This window comes from Osmia lignaria, chromosome 8 (assembly GCF_051020975.1).
Source record: "Osmia lignaria lignaria isolate PbOS001 chromosome 8, iyOsmLign1, whole genome shotgun sequence".
Classification (NCBI taxonomy): Eukaryota; Metazoa; Arthropoda; class Insecta; order Hymenoptera; family Megachilidae; genus Osmia; species Osmia lignaria.
In genome coordinates this window covers 5,628,099-5,645,693 of record NC_135039.1, presented here as the reverse complement: position 1 = coordinate 5,645,693, position 17,595 = coordinate 5,628,099, and the positions used below count along the sequence as shown (strand labels likewise).

The 17,595-nt window shown below is 37.7% G+C and overlaps 2 protein-coding genes across 2 annotated transcripts in view; one reads left to right on the top strand and one right to left on the bottom strand.

Annotated features, from left to right (window-relative positions):
- Nucleotides 1-13: 13 nt before the first annotated feature.
- LOC143305580 (uncharacterized) overlaps nt 14-17,595 on the top strand; it is a 369,432-nt gene continuing 351,850 nt past the window's right edge. The window contains exon 1 of the mRNA XM_076689719.1: nt 14-217. Within this exon, the coding sequence (XP_076545834.1) occupies nt 133-217 (85 nt within the window). The 5' untranslated portion in view covers nt 14-132. The remainder of the gene's footprint in view (nt 218-17,595) is intronic.
- Nucleotides 4,219-5,095, bottom strand: LOC117611280 (uncharacterized). Its single transcript, XM_034339234.2, has one exon. It carries the CDS (start codon nt 5,076-5,078, stop codon nt 4,317-4,319), a length of 762 nt encoding a protein of 253 aa, XP_034195125.2. The 5' UTR covers nt 5,079-5,095; the 3' UTR covers nt 4,219-4,316.

The following is a 17,595-nucleotide window of genomic DNA, read 5'->3' as shown; positions in this document are numbered from 1 at the left end:
TTATAGTTGTCGGTTCTTTTCTGTAGCTGTTTGTTCGGGTATCGAGACAAGTTCTGATGTTGCGAATTCGGTGCCCGTTTTTTGCGACGAAGGCTATATCGAAGAATCATCGTTTTTGGTCGACGTTTCTTTATGTGGAAACGAAAACTGCAAGCAAATCGAACTTGGAGAACGTTACTACCCTCAACCTGCGGACTACGGGCATCTTCGAATTCTGGTAAGTGATACAGTTTCTATTTCCTTTGACATTGTATCTTTGCATGAAAATTTTCATTCTGCGTTTAATAATGATTGGCGTCGGCAGAAGCGAATTAAGTGAAGGGAGCATTCTCCGCGATACATAGAAAATAAGCCAATTTCAAGTTCCTTTTTCTCAGAATTTACTTTAGGCATCAACTTCAAATTACTAGAGCATCTAGTGTATCATACTAGATGCGTGCTTGAGCTGCAGGAAATATTGAAATACGGAATAGAAAAAATTATACAAGCTTATAAATGTGTGGATTTATTTGTACTCTAACCTTCAACATAAAAGATGCTGCTAATCTTATTGTAAGCCGAATTTCAAAAAAATCTTTTCCTAAAATATGTTATACCCGTAGTAGTAAAAGCCCACGGAATTGTAATTAAATCGGCCGAATGAATACTGAGAAAAACGAACACAAATGCAGGAAAACGTGTGATTTTATAAAGGCAGCATTTTTCTAAAATTTTGCCTCTATCAGTAACTCACGCTCAATCTTGTGAACAATTCTCAAAAATGGTTTATTATTAAATAAAGAAATAAAAAAATTCGATTTTCGGACTTCCAAAATGCCCACTTTTTTAAAGATTTCTGGTGCCCCGCGATTATCAAACTTTCGTGGGCCCCCATAGTTGATAAATTTAGTTCGAAAATTGCAATTAATTCAAAGTACTGTACGGGATCGATAACACAGTCCAACAAATTTGAACTTTTTCTGTGATCTGCAATATCCATTACGTGATTCTTATAGGCTTTTGTTCACTGATTACGAATCTGCAAACCGTTTTGCTCCTATACGTACAGTTTTTGAGAAACAGGCATTTTTGTGAAAATGTGTGGTTTTGGGAAAAAATGCAGTATTACATGAAAACTAAAAATGCAAGGAAGTTCAGGTTTATGTCAAAAGTTAGAGGAGACTTTCCTCTATACGTCTGTATGAACAATTATATTTTTTAATGACTTTTAATATTTGTAAGTGCTTGTCAAAGTTTGAAAAAGAGGTGCTGTAGGTAGTTTGTACGCGCTATTTTTGTATTTTTATGAAAAATCTTTTATCTAGCAGGAATTTACTATACAGGATTGCATTCTATAAACATTTCTGATGAAGAAACCATTCACAGAAAGTATCGTTATAGTTTGGTGTTGGAACAAATAAAGAAAATATCCATCGACAACGTGACTACGACGCGTTGCCGCCAGGCGGCCATTGTATGCCTACCTCACCGCGTCAGTGCCGTAACTACGCGTAATGGACATTTGTAACACTTTAATAGATTTTTGCTTACAATGAGTGTGTATAATATTGCTATACAATGAATGCTATATCACTCATGTCCACGTCGGATAAATTTTACTGTTAAAGAGCAAATAGTTATTAAAGGATACCGTGGGTATACGGATTACGCGTAGTTACGGCACTGCCGCGGCGAGGTAGGCATACAATGGCCGCCTGGCGGCAACGCGTCGTAGTCACGTTGTCGACGGTTATTTTATTTATTTGTTCCAACACCAAACCATACTGATACTTTCTGTGAATGGTTTTTTCATCAGAAATGTTCATAGAATGCAATCCTCTATAGTAAATTGGTGCTAGATAAAAGATTTTTCATAAAAATACAAAAATAGAGCGTACAAACTACCTACGGCACCTCTTTTTCAAACTTTGACAAGCACTTACAAATATTAAAAATCATCAAAAAATATAATTGTTCATACAGACGTATAGAGGAAAGTCTCCTCTAACTTTTGACATAAACCTGAACTTCCTTGCATTTTTAGTTTTCATGTAATACTGCATTTTTTCCCAAAACCACACATTTTCACAAAAATGCCTGTTTCTCAAAAACTGTACGTATAGGAGCAAAACGGTTTGCAGATTCGTAATCAGTGAACAAAAGCCTATAAGAATCACGTAATGGATATTACAGATCAAAAATCGTGTTGTACCGTGTAATTTCTCGCATTTAAGACTCTAGAAGAGTCTTGGAAACATCGAAAGGATTCGCATTTTAATAATTTAATGATTTGAAAAGTTTAAAAGGAGAGGATTTATTCTGTTGACAATTGGATTCAAAATTTGCGAAATTATAGTTATATTTATAGATTTATAGATTTTAAATCATCATATAATGATATAAGAATTAAAAGGAGAGGATATATTTTTTAGCAATTGGATCAAAAATATATAAAATTGCAGTTGATTTTAAAGTTTGAAATTTCGTAATATATTATGTAATAATGGCGGTAAATAAGCATTAATTCTTTCCACACAAACTTCTTATTAGCGTTGGATTAAGGAGAAATCTAAGGGGGATTAGATAAACTAAATTATCATTTATAAATTTTCTTTCTGATTTATTATCTGCAAATGTTTCCAGGCCCAAGAAATCTAATTCAGCTCTGCTTCTTATTGAAAATATCAACATACGTTAATACATTTATTAACATTATATCTGACGAGATAATTCCGATTGGAATGTCCGTTACAACTTTGGATTGTTCCAAGCAGTTCTAAGTAGGTACGGCAAAAACGGCCTCAGTGTTTACATTCCTTTCCTCGAACTCGAGCCATTGGCTCGATGTCTAAACAATTTTTGCACACAGATTTTCTTATATTGTACTTATTAGGATTTATGGGTGGAAGTAATAAACAATATTAAAATAATGAAGTATTATATAGAAAAATATTTAATTGTCAGAAAAACTATTGAAGGCTATAGCTGCGATGCTTTAGATTCAAAGGCTTCGTTCGAACTGAAACGAAAACGATCCTGTTTGACGCGCATAAGATTTTAGGAGAATGTTTACGTTAGAACCCTTATCGCTGTTACGGTTGTCAGAAGCAACGTATCCGAAGACTTCTAGTAAAAGAATCTTTAATTCATTTTTGCTTATTCGTTAAAATTAATAGTACTGTTCGTTGCTGGTAAGTTGCCGTCCAATCAAATTCGTTGGCACACGTCCGGTCACACGTATTAGAGTCATGTGGGGCAGGAGTGCGCATTTTTTCTTTGAATCGTTGGAAAATCAAAAATTTCAAGTGGAATGAAATAAAACAAAGTCATTTATTGAAAGTCCTTATTAGTTGACAATTTGAAAAAATAAAAATTAAACTTTGTACTCTGTAATTCAAGTAGTAAAGAAAAATAGATCCTTATCAAAATGCGTACACTTAACCCAATGTAGGGGTAGGTGTGCGCAGTTGTGCGGGTAAGTGTTCGCAGCATAATAACCCAAATTTTAACGCATTTAATATAACTATAATTAATAACATAAAGATTATCATTTATTTATAAAATACATACATCACATACAAAAATACCCTGCTTATAGGTAGTGCACTGTTCATGCCACCATATATCACAAACGCTACATTTAATCCAGTCCTCTGTAGGTGGATTTACGTACTTCTCACCACATAACGCGCAATAATAATCATTTTCTTTAGTTTCTGTCTTATTTCTAGCAATATTAATCTTAGCAGTCTTATCTTTGATAGTATCGGTTTTCTTTGTCTTATTCTTAGTATTTTTGGTAGTCCTAGTAATTTTGGTTGTACATACTCTCTCTAGTTTCAAGTCTAAACGTCACTTTTTCTTGGCTATTTTTTTCTCTTCTTCTTGTTTTTTCTTTTCTAACTCCAATTTAAAAAGGTCATCGGTAGCAATTATTGATTTCTTACCTTTTCTTCGTCTGCTTTGTACTGTTGCTTTTGGATATGGTTTTATAGATGATAATGGTATATGTACATTTGTCAGAAATTAAAGCTACAGACATTGGAGCAGCTGATGTTGTAACCACCGCAGCCAAAGTTAGCTCTGTTACAGTGCTGGAGCAGTGTGCTGGTGCTAACAGCATTGGTGATCTTGATTCAGTTTCGGTGGTCAGCGCTGATGCTAGTAGTTTAGATGATACAGATGATGAGGTGCTCGATGTAGACTCTTGTGTTAGTTGTGCAGATGATGTAGGTGGAACATTGACATCAGTAACGGAAGCTGCCGCAAAATCTTCTTCAGAAAAAATGTTTTTATTTATAGGCCATATTCCGCAAACCTTAAATCCCGCAACAGCATTACCGACCGTTGCTGCTTTTTGAAAAGCCTAGATAGGCCACTTCCGTTTGCCCAATGACGCGTCCTGGATGATGACTTAGCCATTTGTCACACTCGTAAGCGAATTTGATTTTCAGTGGACCAAAGAATCCGCGATCCAAGGGTTGCATTTTGTGACTACTGTGTGGTGGAAGGGTAAGCAAATGAATGCCACTGTTGCGACAGTAATCGATAGCAGCCAAAGAAAGATGACTGCTGTGGTTGTCTAATATTAACAACACTGAATTATCTTTTGTTGGCTGTACGTTTTCTTTGAAATGGTGAACATATTCTATAAACAGATCTGTGTTTATGAAACCAGAATCGGAAACCATTCCAATACTTCCTTCAGGTGCATTATTTAGTAGATAACCCTTCATTCTTTTTCGGGGGAATATAAAAGCTGGTGGAACGTAATTTCCCGTTACGTTCATAGCGCAAACTAGTGTGATAGTTTGACCTCTTTCAGCTAAAATTATTTTACCCACCAGCTTTTTCCCTTTCATCGATATAACTTTAGGAATCTTCTTTGGTACAGTATTAATGCCACTTTCATCCATATTAAAGATTCGGCTTGGTGGAAATTTATATTTGTTATAGAGGCTTTGTAAATTATCATAAAATGTATTAACTTGGGTTTGATTAAATCCCATTGCTCTCGCTACACTGGTTGGGGTTGATTGTCGCAATTTTAATTCAGGATGTCTTTTCAAGAAACTGTACACCCAATCACGCCCAGCCATCTTTGAAGATTGGTTGAAACGATGTGAAATTTTATTTGCTTCGGCGTACTCATAAATCAGTGTTCTGAGACTAATCATATTAAGGTCATAATACAGATCGTCACATCTTTTTATATAATTAAATATTTCATCTTCTTGTTCAATAGTGAATGTTGAAGAAAATCTTCCTAAACTGACAGCGGTTGATCCAGCTTTTAATCGATTTCTGAGTGTACTTTCTTTCATTCCCGTTTGGGCTGCTGCTTTTCTTTTACTTGTACCTTGGGAGATCAATAATTTAGCAGCATTGAGTTGATCATTTGTAACAATGCATCTATCTGGAGCCTTCCGCGTATAAATTCGAGGCATATTTTTAATTTATAAAGCGTAGACTATAAATTTGAAACAAAATATTTCACTGTTTACACGGAGCTGTGTAGGTGGGGTAAGTATACGCATGCGCACACTTACCCGACAAGCTTATGCACACACTTAACCTAAGCTATTCAAACGGAATTAAGTTAAAATTGCTCATAATTGCGTTATTTTATCAAGCCTTGTAATGTTACACATCAAAATAGATAAAATGACGTGCGCGTTCATATATAATAAGTATTCAATACCGTAACGCATGTATATAAGTTTTTCAATTGAAAATGACAAAATATCATAATATATTTAGGAAAAAATTTCACTTACCTTTCTTGACAAAACAATTAAACCGCGACCGGCAGCACATAAGCGTTTCGTTCAATGACGTAACAAGCACTAAAGGGAGTGGGTACCCATTCTTAATTTTAAACTATTTTAGAAATATTTAGTCTGCGCACACTTACCAGCTGCGCACACTTGACCCACATGACTCTATGTTTATTGGCCGAGGCTTTTACATCCACAAATCTATCGCGTGACGAACGTCGCTAAGGACAGACATTGAAACGGAATGAGATGAAGCGATAGCGAGCGACGATTCGGACGCATTGACGTAGACGTAGATTCGGGATTTACATTATTAAGAAAACAGCAGAGTTTTTACACTTTCATAAATTTGCGTAATAACAACTGTTGTCAAGAACGAGTATTATAAAAAATCCATTAATATCCCGAAAAAATCGCATGTTTATATAGTTAAATGTATCTCAGCGAATACGGAAATTTTACGCCTATGCAATGTGACCGCTGATTTTATTATATGATTCCTGGAGAATATCATCGACATCATCCATGCAGTAAAGATTCGATGAAAGCGAAATAAACGGAACCGAACTGCAGTGCCGAACAAAAGTATTAGTAAAATCCGGATTTTTATGTAACATCCTGTGTAAAGTTTTAAAATATACGATTTATTATTCAATTCTTTTTGCTGCACTTCGGCTTAGGGCACTAAAAATTTTTGGTTAGAATATATCAAATCTTATAATTTTCGACCTGAAACATTCGAAAATGCAAGTTAAAAGTTCAGGAAATTAATGATTTAAAAAATACAATTACGTAAAATTGTAAGTATTTAACATATTTTTGCAAGTTGTTATGATGCCATATTGCTTCTGCACATATAAATGGCTTGGTTAGGTTAGGGCTATATGAAATTTTACGGTCACGTTAATACAAAATAATTTTTATACATATACAGAGGTGCCCAGTTAGGCCCGATACACACTAGCGGTTCGGTCCCGGTCCGGTCTCGGTCTGGTAAAATCTTACTGCACGACTAGATCCACACTATGGCGGTTCGGTCCCGGTCCGGTAAAATCTTACCGTACAACTAGATCCACACTATTCGGTTCGGTCCCGGTCCGGTAAAATCTTACCCCCTACAGATCTAGCGTCCCGAGCACTGTTCAGTCTAGAATCATTCGTGCTCCAAGTCGGATCGAATCGAAAGAAAAAATATCAGAAAGATGCCATTTAATTTTTCAAATAAAGAATTAGCTATTATAGCTATTCTGTTAGATGAAGATGAAAAAAACAGAAGAAATGGAAAGAAAATAAATCGAAAAATGTGGATGCATCCAAGTTTAAAAACGAGACAAAGTGAAGGCGAATATTATACGCTGTATCGTCATCTAATGAAAGATGAAGAAAAATTTATTAAGTATTTTAGAATGTATTCTCGTACGTTTGAAATGGTACTTGCGAAAATTTCCAAGAAAATTTCCAAGAAAAATACCACGTTTCGAAAAGCTATTTCTCCGAGACAAAAATGAATGGTATGTCTAAGGTAAGTAATTGTTTTTATTATATTATATACTCTTATTATATTATACACACAATCTATATACACTTATAAACTACACACACTTATAAACTATATGCACTATGTACACTTATCAGACGTTGTCATTAAAATTATTACAAGCTGGGGGAGCTGTGGACGGATAGGGTGGATCATATTGTGGGTCGACTATATTATTGCTATTGTGGGGTGACTGTAATGGTGGAATGAAATGAGGTGGGGATGTTATGTGATATGACGTGTGCGGTTCGGGTGAAAAATAGTTTTGTTGTTGAGTGGCTGCCGAGGGTGAAAACGATGGAGAAGGTGAACTTAGTACATATTTTTCTTCTATTTCACTAATTAAACTAAACACTCTTGTTTTTACAAGATGCTGATATTTTGCGTCAAAATTCTTAACGGTAGTCGCCATTAATTCGAAAAATGTATCTATTGGATGCACATTCTTCCGTCCGTCTTCTTTTTGGTTTAAAATATATCTCATTAATGTTGTGGAAGCGTTTTCTTCCTGGGTCCTGGCTTTATTTTTTCGTTTCTGTAATAATGGAGTCGATTCTGGTTCTTCAACCCTCCCTTTCTACACCTTCTTCAATACTTTCATTTTCTGTTATTGATGTTAAACGCGGTCTTTCAACATTGACAAATGTATTTAAGAATTCCATCTGATCAGAGAATCGCCATTTTGTAATCTTCGCTGCGGCTTGTCCGCTTCTGGTTTTTAATTTGGCCAGATATTTCCGGTACTGGCTCCGTAGCGACTCCCAACGATTGCACCTGTAATTAAGGAAATAAAACATTTATTAAATAAAATCAAATCAAATTGTTCAAAAATTTGTTCGAGTTCGCGAGACCGGTTCGGTTTGTAGGATCGGCAGTGAGACGGGAAATGAACGCACTTGAATTGCACAAAAACAATATATTTACAGAGCATAAATATATACACTATATACAGTATGTACAACACGAAGATCGTTGATCGTATCAATTCACCCGCGTCGCGGTGAATAAGAGATTGAGATCGCGCTGTATTAAAACCACGTGTTGGTGCAACACGTGGTCACCACGAAATTCTATTAATTTCGTGGATTTATAGAATTACGGAACTCGTGAGTTCGCGTTAGCCGTTGGCTTGTTCAATCGCGTCGCGAGAGTGAGATTTTAGATTTGTAGCTAGCTTGAGATGTGATTTCATCAATAACTGAACTTCGCACGTGCTTTTCGTATGCTGAACAGAAGGATAATGGCCGCTCAACCGGCTTCGTCGCAGCGAGAACCGTTGGATTTCTTCTCGCTGACGTAACGCTCGCTGATTGGTCGGCCTGACCGGCATCCAAGCTGGCTGCCTGTCGCGCTGCTAAGTGCTGCCGCAGTCCGCGTGAAGGCGGTAGAAATTACATTTTCGAACACAAATCAAATTGAATATTAATTTTATTGACCGTTTTGTATTTTCAAATTTTTAGCTACTGGAGATTCCTATCAAACGATTGCTTTTAGCTATCGTCTTGGTCATTCAACCGTACGAAGTATTTGTCTTGAAGTATGTAATGCAATTAATGAAATATTATTAGCTGAATATATTCCAACTCCATGTAAAGAGAAGTGGTTAGAAATAGCAAATGAAATGTGGACTATGTGGAATTTTCCAAACTGTCTAGGAGCCCTAGATGGCAAACACGTGACAATTCAGGCTCCTGCAAATAGTGGTTCACTATATTTTAATTACAAAAAATCGTTTTCAATAATACTTTTGGCATTGGTAGATGCCAATTGTAAATTTATTGCCGTGGATGTAGGCTCGTATGGGAAAAATAGTGATGGTGGAATTTTTGCGAATTCTGTTTTTAAAAAAAATTTAGAAAGTGGCAAATTGAATGTTCCCGAGGATTCCCCGCTGCCAGGAACAAACACAATAGCACCTTATGTAATATTAGGCGATGAGGCGTATCCATTAAAAAAATATTTAATGCGGCCATACCCAGGGTCAAAAAGCATAGAGGACAATGAAAAAAGAATATTTAACTATCGACTATGCAAAGGAAGACGATTAGTCGAATGTGCATTTGGAATGTTGTCACAAACATTCTGAATTTATTGTCGAAGACTGATAGCTGAGCCTCAAAATGCCGCCACAATTATTTTAACAACATGCATCCTCCATAACATCATTAGAAATAGTCGTGATATAAATTTAGAATATATTGAAACAAATCGTGTAAATAACATACAGAGACACGGTGAAAATGCACAGAGTGAAGCGTTTGAAACGAGGAAAATTTTTAAAAACCTTTTTAATTCTCCTGTAGGCTCAGTGCCGTGGCAACAGGACAAAATAATGTAATGAAATTTATTTAATAAATTACTAATGTCTTTTCAAAATGTTTATAATTATATATTTGTCTTGAATTTTTCATTTTACTTACCAGATTGACCTATCGCTTTTTTCCAATTTCGTTCCACACTTGTTTCTTATAATTACTGTCACTGTAACTAGGTGACTGCAAATCATAGAGACCTGGTCTAGTTTTCACCAATTCAATTAGCATTTCATCTGAAAATTACACATTAAAAATTTATATTTTATTCCATAATTTAAACGTATTTTTTAATATCTGAATAAAATAATATTAACACATTGTTAACCGGTCACGAGTAATATAGGATATTATCAAATCTTTCTTCGTTGTGTTCAATCATGTTTACTTTATTATCACTTTTCTTGAAATTAATTGCCGGTCAACAATGTGTTAAAATAAAACAAATCTCACAACAATAACTATGTACATATGTAATTACCTTTTTCAAAACTCCATGATGAATCCATACCGCACAAAAATACCGCTTGCTTTACCTTTCTGTCCTTTACAATATGTTTCACAAGTCTTTTACAATTTGCTGTCTGATTAAATTCTGAGTCTATTTCTAAAAGGTGGTGGTTTAAATAGTTTCTCAAGCCCTGATTTGGGGGGTGACAAATTTCGAAATTTATTTCTATTGGTTAGAATTTGATGGAAAGGGAAGTGTCGGTGGTCGCCCCCAACTCACGGTTGTCTTTGGATTTTTCCACCCTTGAGGAGTTTTGACCGTGAAAGTAATAAAAATAGGGAGCGTCCTGAAACGTGGACAATGGTATTGAAAAAGGTTGCGGAGTTGATTATTATTTTATGGTTGGTACGGAAAACGGACAAGGAAAACTTGCTCCACGTGCGCGGAGAAGAGAGTCTATTGTTTTCGGTACCTGCATTTGAAAACGTACGATTTCCAGGCCCCGAAAACGTACGCTTTGCAACGCGAAAACTACAGTACAAAGTACAGTCAAAAGTACAGTAGAGACCCTCGTTTCAAACGAGGAAGCGCAGTCCCGTCCCAGGAAAATATTCTTCGTGAGAAATCGAGACCGAACCGGGACTGGAGCGTGATAGAACCGGAGCTGGAGCGGACGCATAGTGTGAATGCTCTCATAAGATTTACATTGGAATATATTTTACCGGACCGAGACCGGACCGGGGCCGAACCGAACAAGTGGCTCAAGTGACTATTCTTCGAGAGCAATTGGGACCGGGCTGGGATCGAAGCGAGATCGGAGTGAGATTGGAGCGTGACCGGACCGGAGCTCGAAAGTGTGAATGCTCTCATAAGATTTACATTGGAGTATATTTTACCGGACCGGGACCGAACCGATAGTGTGTATCAGGCCTAAACGATACAGTTTTATTTTTTAAATCTAACTTTATTGAACGGCTCAGAGAAAAACACGTCTAGCTCTGTTCAGATCTTGACTGCGAGTGACTCGACTCCCATAAGAAAGTTGAGGTCCGCTTTTCTAAACAAAAGTGTTTATAGCCCTGCCTGGCGATGCAGTCCCTTGATTTGAGTGACGAAATCCAGACACATCTGGTCGTCCTACTATCGCCTTTCTTCAGGTCGAACGTTGGGCATTTTTGCTTATAATGAAGATATATTATACTAGAGTAACCTAAGTAATATTTCAACACCGCACACACTTTTAATTTTATTGCGACTCGTAAGTGTCATTACGGACCCAACCGATTGACTAAAGACTTGCGCACAATACTTCACCTTCATTTTCCTAATAATCTCTACTACTACATGTTTTGCAGTAAGCTTCTTCAGAACTCGGTCCTGAGAAGAAGCATTACTGCTATCAATAAAATATAAATCTTCCACGTGTGACCATTTAGCCACGCGTGGAAGATTATCTACTAAATTAAATTGCAAATCTTTAGTTCATAAGCTGTTCCGCATACACTTTAATAAGTGCGGAGGATCGAAGAGCGGCACGAATTGATTATCATCTATTACAATAATATCATGCCGCAATATATCAGATTGTTAAAAGGCATTTCGCTTCGAATAATCTATTAGGCATTGGATTGCCTTACAATTCGTACTGCCTTGGTCGCGAACAGAAGCTACGCTTATTCCTACGCTTATGCTTTTCTCGCTCGAGTTCTTTTGATGTGAATTGGCACCTTAGCAATTTGTAATATTGCAATATAATTTTCTAATTTCAACGATTTTTTGTCTGAAACTTTTTTTAACATACTTTTGAGATTCTTCCGATTAAAATGAGACCAAACACGATATAATTTACATTATATTTATCCTACATTATATTACATAATACGATAATATCCTTCCTTACATCTAAATCGTGTTTTTTGTTGTTCTCGCTTAAAAAATACGAAAGAATATATATACGTAAATAAAATTATTTTATAAAATTTTCAAATAATGTAGATACAAGATACTAACCTTTCATTTAATTATCTCGACCCAAGAAAAATGTTTTTAATGAGAGCAGTACGTAGTGAATGTGTGATAGTCTCTCGAAGATATTTGTTAATTCGTTTCTTGTGATATTTGTTAATTCAGATACGGCTACTACGCCCGGTAAAGCGAGCATTTCACGCCCTAGTAATATTTCCTTTCCAAGCTGCTCATTCGGTAAAATATAAATAATAGTATCAAATTTAATTCCGTCTATTTCTACCCTTATCTTTGATTGTGCTATCGGTTGACCTATAGTATTGTTAAACGCCACCATAGCGTTATCGGTTCTTTCCGGCTCAAGTTGCATCTTACGCGCGATTTTCTGCTGAATCAGCGAACACTCGCTTCCCATGTCAAACATGCACTGTCGTGACTCGTGGCAATTTCGTGGGTTGCCCGAAACGTCGGATTAATTTCAAAATTAATTTCCATTAATTAATTGTCTATTCTGGTCTCCGAAAAGACGATGAGACCAGATGATAAAAAAACGTGCCCGAAACGATGGCTATGTCGCACTTATTATTCCTTTTCTAGTTACCGAACTTGTACGAACAAGAAGAAGTAGAAGCCGAAGTCGAAGTGCGCTCGTCGCGTTACGAACGCCTCTATATCATCTCTCTTGGAGATGTCGAGTTGGGGGACAACGCGCTGATTGGTTTTCCTACGAAAAGTCAAAATACCAATCGGCGTGTCCCCCTGAAAATCGGTCCCACCCTCTCTAGTGAGTGCACGAGCACCTCGAAAGTCCGGCTACGCCGGGGTTTTTCCATCCAGGTTGACCCTCGAAGGCTGGGGTACCGTTACGAAATACCGAAATTTTAATTTACCCTTCGGAAAACCCAGTTTATGACATGAGCGGAGCTATTGAGGACGAAAACGAAAACTAAAATCGGACTCTATTGTTCAAAAAAGGTAAACGGTTATTGCCCGGAAATGCTAAAATGTCTAAACTCAAAAATAGCTTTTCGTCGAAGAACTGTCATAAACTCCCTTTAGAAATTCTCGTACATCTGTTCCGTCGAACGGTCGGAACATGCACTCTTTCTCTATTCCATTAATAAGGCATACGCGGTGCGGCTTTGCAATCTCTGACACTTGATCTTGATTAACCGACAACGCTCGAGGCATAACTTCTAGCTACTTTTCTTTTAATCCCGCTTGATCATCGCGTTTTTTAAAACATTTTTCCTCTACATGACCCATTTTATTACAATATGTACATTTCACGATAGCTTTAGCACTTCTATCAACGTCAGCGCCTTTACCCCTTTTTTCTACTTCTTCGGGACAATCGCGTTTAAAATGACCCGGCTTTTTACACGCGTGGCACAGCTTAAGCAATTTGACATCCCGACCCATGGGTTCCCAGGCGGTTGGTTGTTTAAAGGTTGCCTGTTTAGAATCTTTTGGCCCATTCAGGTCCTTCGGTTCTCTTCCTTCCTTAATATCTTTACTTTTGCCAGATGTTGTAAAAATACTCAACATCTGGTTCAGTTCCGCGACTGTACTCAATTTAACCGTTAATATTGCCGTCCGAATGGCCTCGTCATGAATATCATGTGCAATAAGATCGACTATTTGATTTGCCGGAATATCTAACTTTAATTTGTTAATTTTTCCCACCTTAGTGAAGCAATATTCCTGGAGATTCTGACCGGGTTTACTCTTATAAGTAGCTGCATCGTTAAATAGCCTCCCAAAACTCCCTTCCTCAGGGAATTGCGTAATTAGCGCATGAGAAAATACATCCCAGTTCAAAAAGGAATGCGTCAGCCCGTCGTACTATAATTTCGCATTACCCCTCAATTTACAACCCGATAAGTATAACTTTACCTTGTCATCCCATTCGTACAACACACCACAATCATTGGTTTTCTCGATCCATTCCGAAGCAGACAGGTTTTTCGTTGCTGGATCAAATTCTGGCAGGAATTTCTCATTCAAAAAGTGGTGACTGGTCTTCCCTGTACTGGAATTGACGATTCCGCTCAGCACTTCCGCCAATCGAGCGATATGGGTATCACTGCTCTTTCGGTGACCTCGTTCCGTACTACGCTGATCCACCGAAGAAGAACTTGAACTATAGCGAGTCCGACTGCTGGATTGTTCCCTCCTAGACTCGTGGCCCCTTCGCGTTCTTGATCGACCATCTCGAGATCGCCGCGATCGCGATAAACTAGCCCGTGGTCGATGCTTGGATGAAGTACCACGCTCCATTGTTACCCACACACACTTTCACCAACTCCAACGTATTCCAGCCAACGCAATGCACTGACTCGTGATGGTGTAAAATTACGCGTGTGTATTTATCCCACTTCTGATATGTAGTAAGGATGGTACAACCGTAAGGGTATACAAAATAAACTACTCAGATTAGACTTTTTAATATATATATTTGAATATTGCTATAGCTGTCCTAACTGTTCTCTGCTCGAACGTTGCAGCAGGACTGCCCTTTTCCCTGCTGCCAAGTTGCCTCTCCCCGGAAAAATTTAGAAAACCCCTATCAGGCCCTCGAGGTAATTTATGGCGGGCCTGTCCTCGCACTCTCCGAGGACCGCCGTAGCCGCTCTCGTTAGGCTGCGAAAGACGACCTTTTGAGAATCGTCCATAAACATTCCTCACAGGATTATCATATTCTTTTCTTCTATTGCAAGTTTCTGCTCTATCCTAATATAAAAATGTGAAACACTTCGCACTAGAGAAGTGTGTCACGTAGACAGACCGTTTTTATCAAACGTGTCTCCTTTCAAATAAGCTTAAACATCTGGAAAGGAAAACTCTCGGGCAAACCGACCATTTACTCTCGTAATAAACAGAAGGCCCACCGATAGCAGAACCAAACACTTGGGAAAGCAATGGGTCCGCCGTAATCAAATAGCAGATGCAACCACTCTAAACTGTCGCAGAGGCAGGTGGACCCAGCCTGATCACTCGAATAGTAACCAGACCACCCTTCTTAATTAGTATATAAACCCGTTCGTACCAACGATCGGGGGCAGTACCAGAGTTCATCTCGTGTCGAGCACGTCGTGTACGGTAGTGAGTTGGTTACTATTAGTGAGATCGGGTTGAAGTCCCCTTCGAGCAACATTCACCTTATAGAATCCGCGAGTCGTGTTTCTATTTGGCATTACAATCAACCACACACAACACCCCCGCATTGCCAGTGCGTGAACACCGAGCATAGTGGAAATAGGTAATATATCACATTATACACCTATATTCGCGACAACAACATCTGTAATAGACCAAGATTGTAGAATATATACATTGCTGTGTCAAACCCACATTAGCATTCTCCTTTAAACCCAGTGAAACCTTGTGACAGTTCCTACCACAATACAATCTTACCGCTCGGGTTGTATTGATAATAAAATAAGTTACGCGGCCGCCAATCAGAAAGCCTCTGATAGCCACGCGCGCTGCCAAGCCGTCGGCCACGTAACAAGTGTAACACGCGTTGATGGTGACGGAAGATTGCTTCGATACCCAGGATTGTACCCCTTTGCTTACAGCCTTCAGCACAGCGTTGTCATATCTCACTAGACAAAGAAAGAGAATACGCGCAACGAAATAAACTGATCGTGAGACAAATACATGTCAAAGGAATGCCGCGAGATCTTTTACTTTATCGAGCTCCACTCAATTTCTAGATGCGGACATGGTTTTTCTGTTGAAAAAATAATTTTAATTTCAGAGAAGTAAGAAGTTCGTACGGAGTGAACAGAAAATGCAATTTATGCATGCAGTAATGATAAATAATAATTGTATTTTTAAAATATAATGTGAGACAGGTATTTAAAAGAAAAAAAGTGTATTTTAAAAACATTTTTTTTTAATATTGGTTATAATACATCTGGTGCAGCGGTGATGCGTATAGGCGGTGCGGCGGTGGTGCGTATAGGTGGTGCGGCGTAGTTCCATAAAGTGGGTGCGCCGTAGGTGCGTAAACGGTGGCCGGCGGAGATGCATACACGGTGGCCGATGGAGGTGCGTAGACGGGGGCCGGCGGAGGTGCATGTATATGTTCCCTCTGGTATTTCCTTAAGGGGGTAGACACGGGTAATGCAGCGAGGTGACATTACCGGCAAAAACGGGCCTATTAATGGGTTTACGGGAATCGGTTATTTGTCCTTATATGAGAACACATAGGGCTGGGTAAGGGCTCATTCGAAAGAGGAAGGTCCAATGCAGGGCGGTCAACTCATGGTTTAACGAGATTATGTGTATATTTAATAATATCAGTGTCGAAAGTAGAAGAAAAAATCGACAAAATGCAGTTGCAAATTGGAAGCATTTTTAGGCCACTAAAAGAGTTTTGTGACTCAAACGGTGAGTTGACCGCCCTGCATTGAACCTTCCTCTTTCGAATGAGCCCTTATTCAGATCAAGATCTTCTCGTATAAGGACGAATAACCGATTCCCGTAAAAGCATTCCCAAAGACGAGTTCCGCCATTATCTGGATACTACAGAGCAAGTCACGTGACAAATTTAGTTCAGCTAGTGGTTAGGAGATGGCGCCTACTCAGGAGGACTGCCACCGTGGAATCATAGGAAAACCGAACCGTTTGCTTGATACATATGTCACAGTAAAAACGTGATGCAGGCAATGTATCCGTTTTCGTAAGATTGTAGGTTAGGTTATATGTATGTTAGGAACGGCTTATTTTGAACCTCATCGGTTGCTTCAAATCACTGTGGAATTTGTATTGTCATTATTTGGCAATGTTATTTAAAATAAAAAAAGAGAGATTACAACTTTTTTACTAATACTGGTATTATTGATTTACTGATATCATTTTTTCAAAGTGTGGAAGTTACACCTAATATTTCAAATTATTCCTCTTATTATTATTCTTTTTGATTCTACATGTAGTATATTTATGCGTCTGTCATGTATGTTTATTAAAACTGAAAAGTTTGCAATGAAAAGAAGGGTGGGCTGACGAATGATGAAAAACATTTATTGAGAGCAGAATATTGGTATCAAGAATATTTCATTTTATTTATTTACTATTAAGAAAAAAATAAATACATTATTTAAAAATTAATAATTGTTTTGCGCTGCCGCCCCTTCCTCCTCTTCCACCTCTTCCTCCTCGTCCTTTTCCTCCTCTTCCCGCCCTTGATTTACCTCCATACAATTTCTCCCTGCTCTTTTTTTTTAATTCCTTCATATGTAATACGAAAAATAAATATAAATCTTACGTTCATTACAATTCATAACTTTCATTGAAACAGTATACTCATGCAAATACTGACCTATACTAATCGATCGTAACTGATACATAGTCAAATTTTTCGAACTCACGTGCAATTAAACTGTTCAGTCATTATCGCAGTATGATAAAGTACATGGCAAAATTCTTTAAAATGTACAGAATTAAAACATTACGATCATAATTCTGCAAGTATATTACATATCAACATGTCTCAAGCCCTGTTTCAGTCGGAAGAAGTCAAATTTATATGAACACCAGAAATGTAATAGTCGTATATTTATGATT

Bases quoted from the DNA above. Each gene is read 5' to 3' on its own strand.
- LOC117611280 (XM_034339234.2), bottom strand. From the start codon at position 5,078: ATGGCTGGGCGTGATTGGGTGTACAGTTTCTTGAAAAGACATCCTGAA.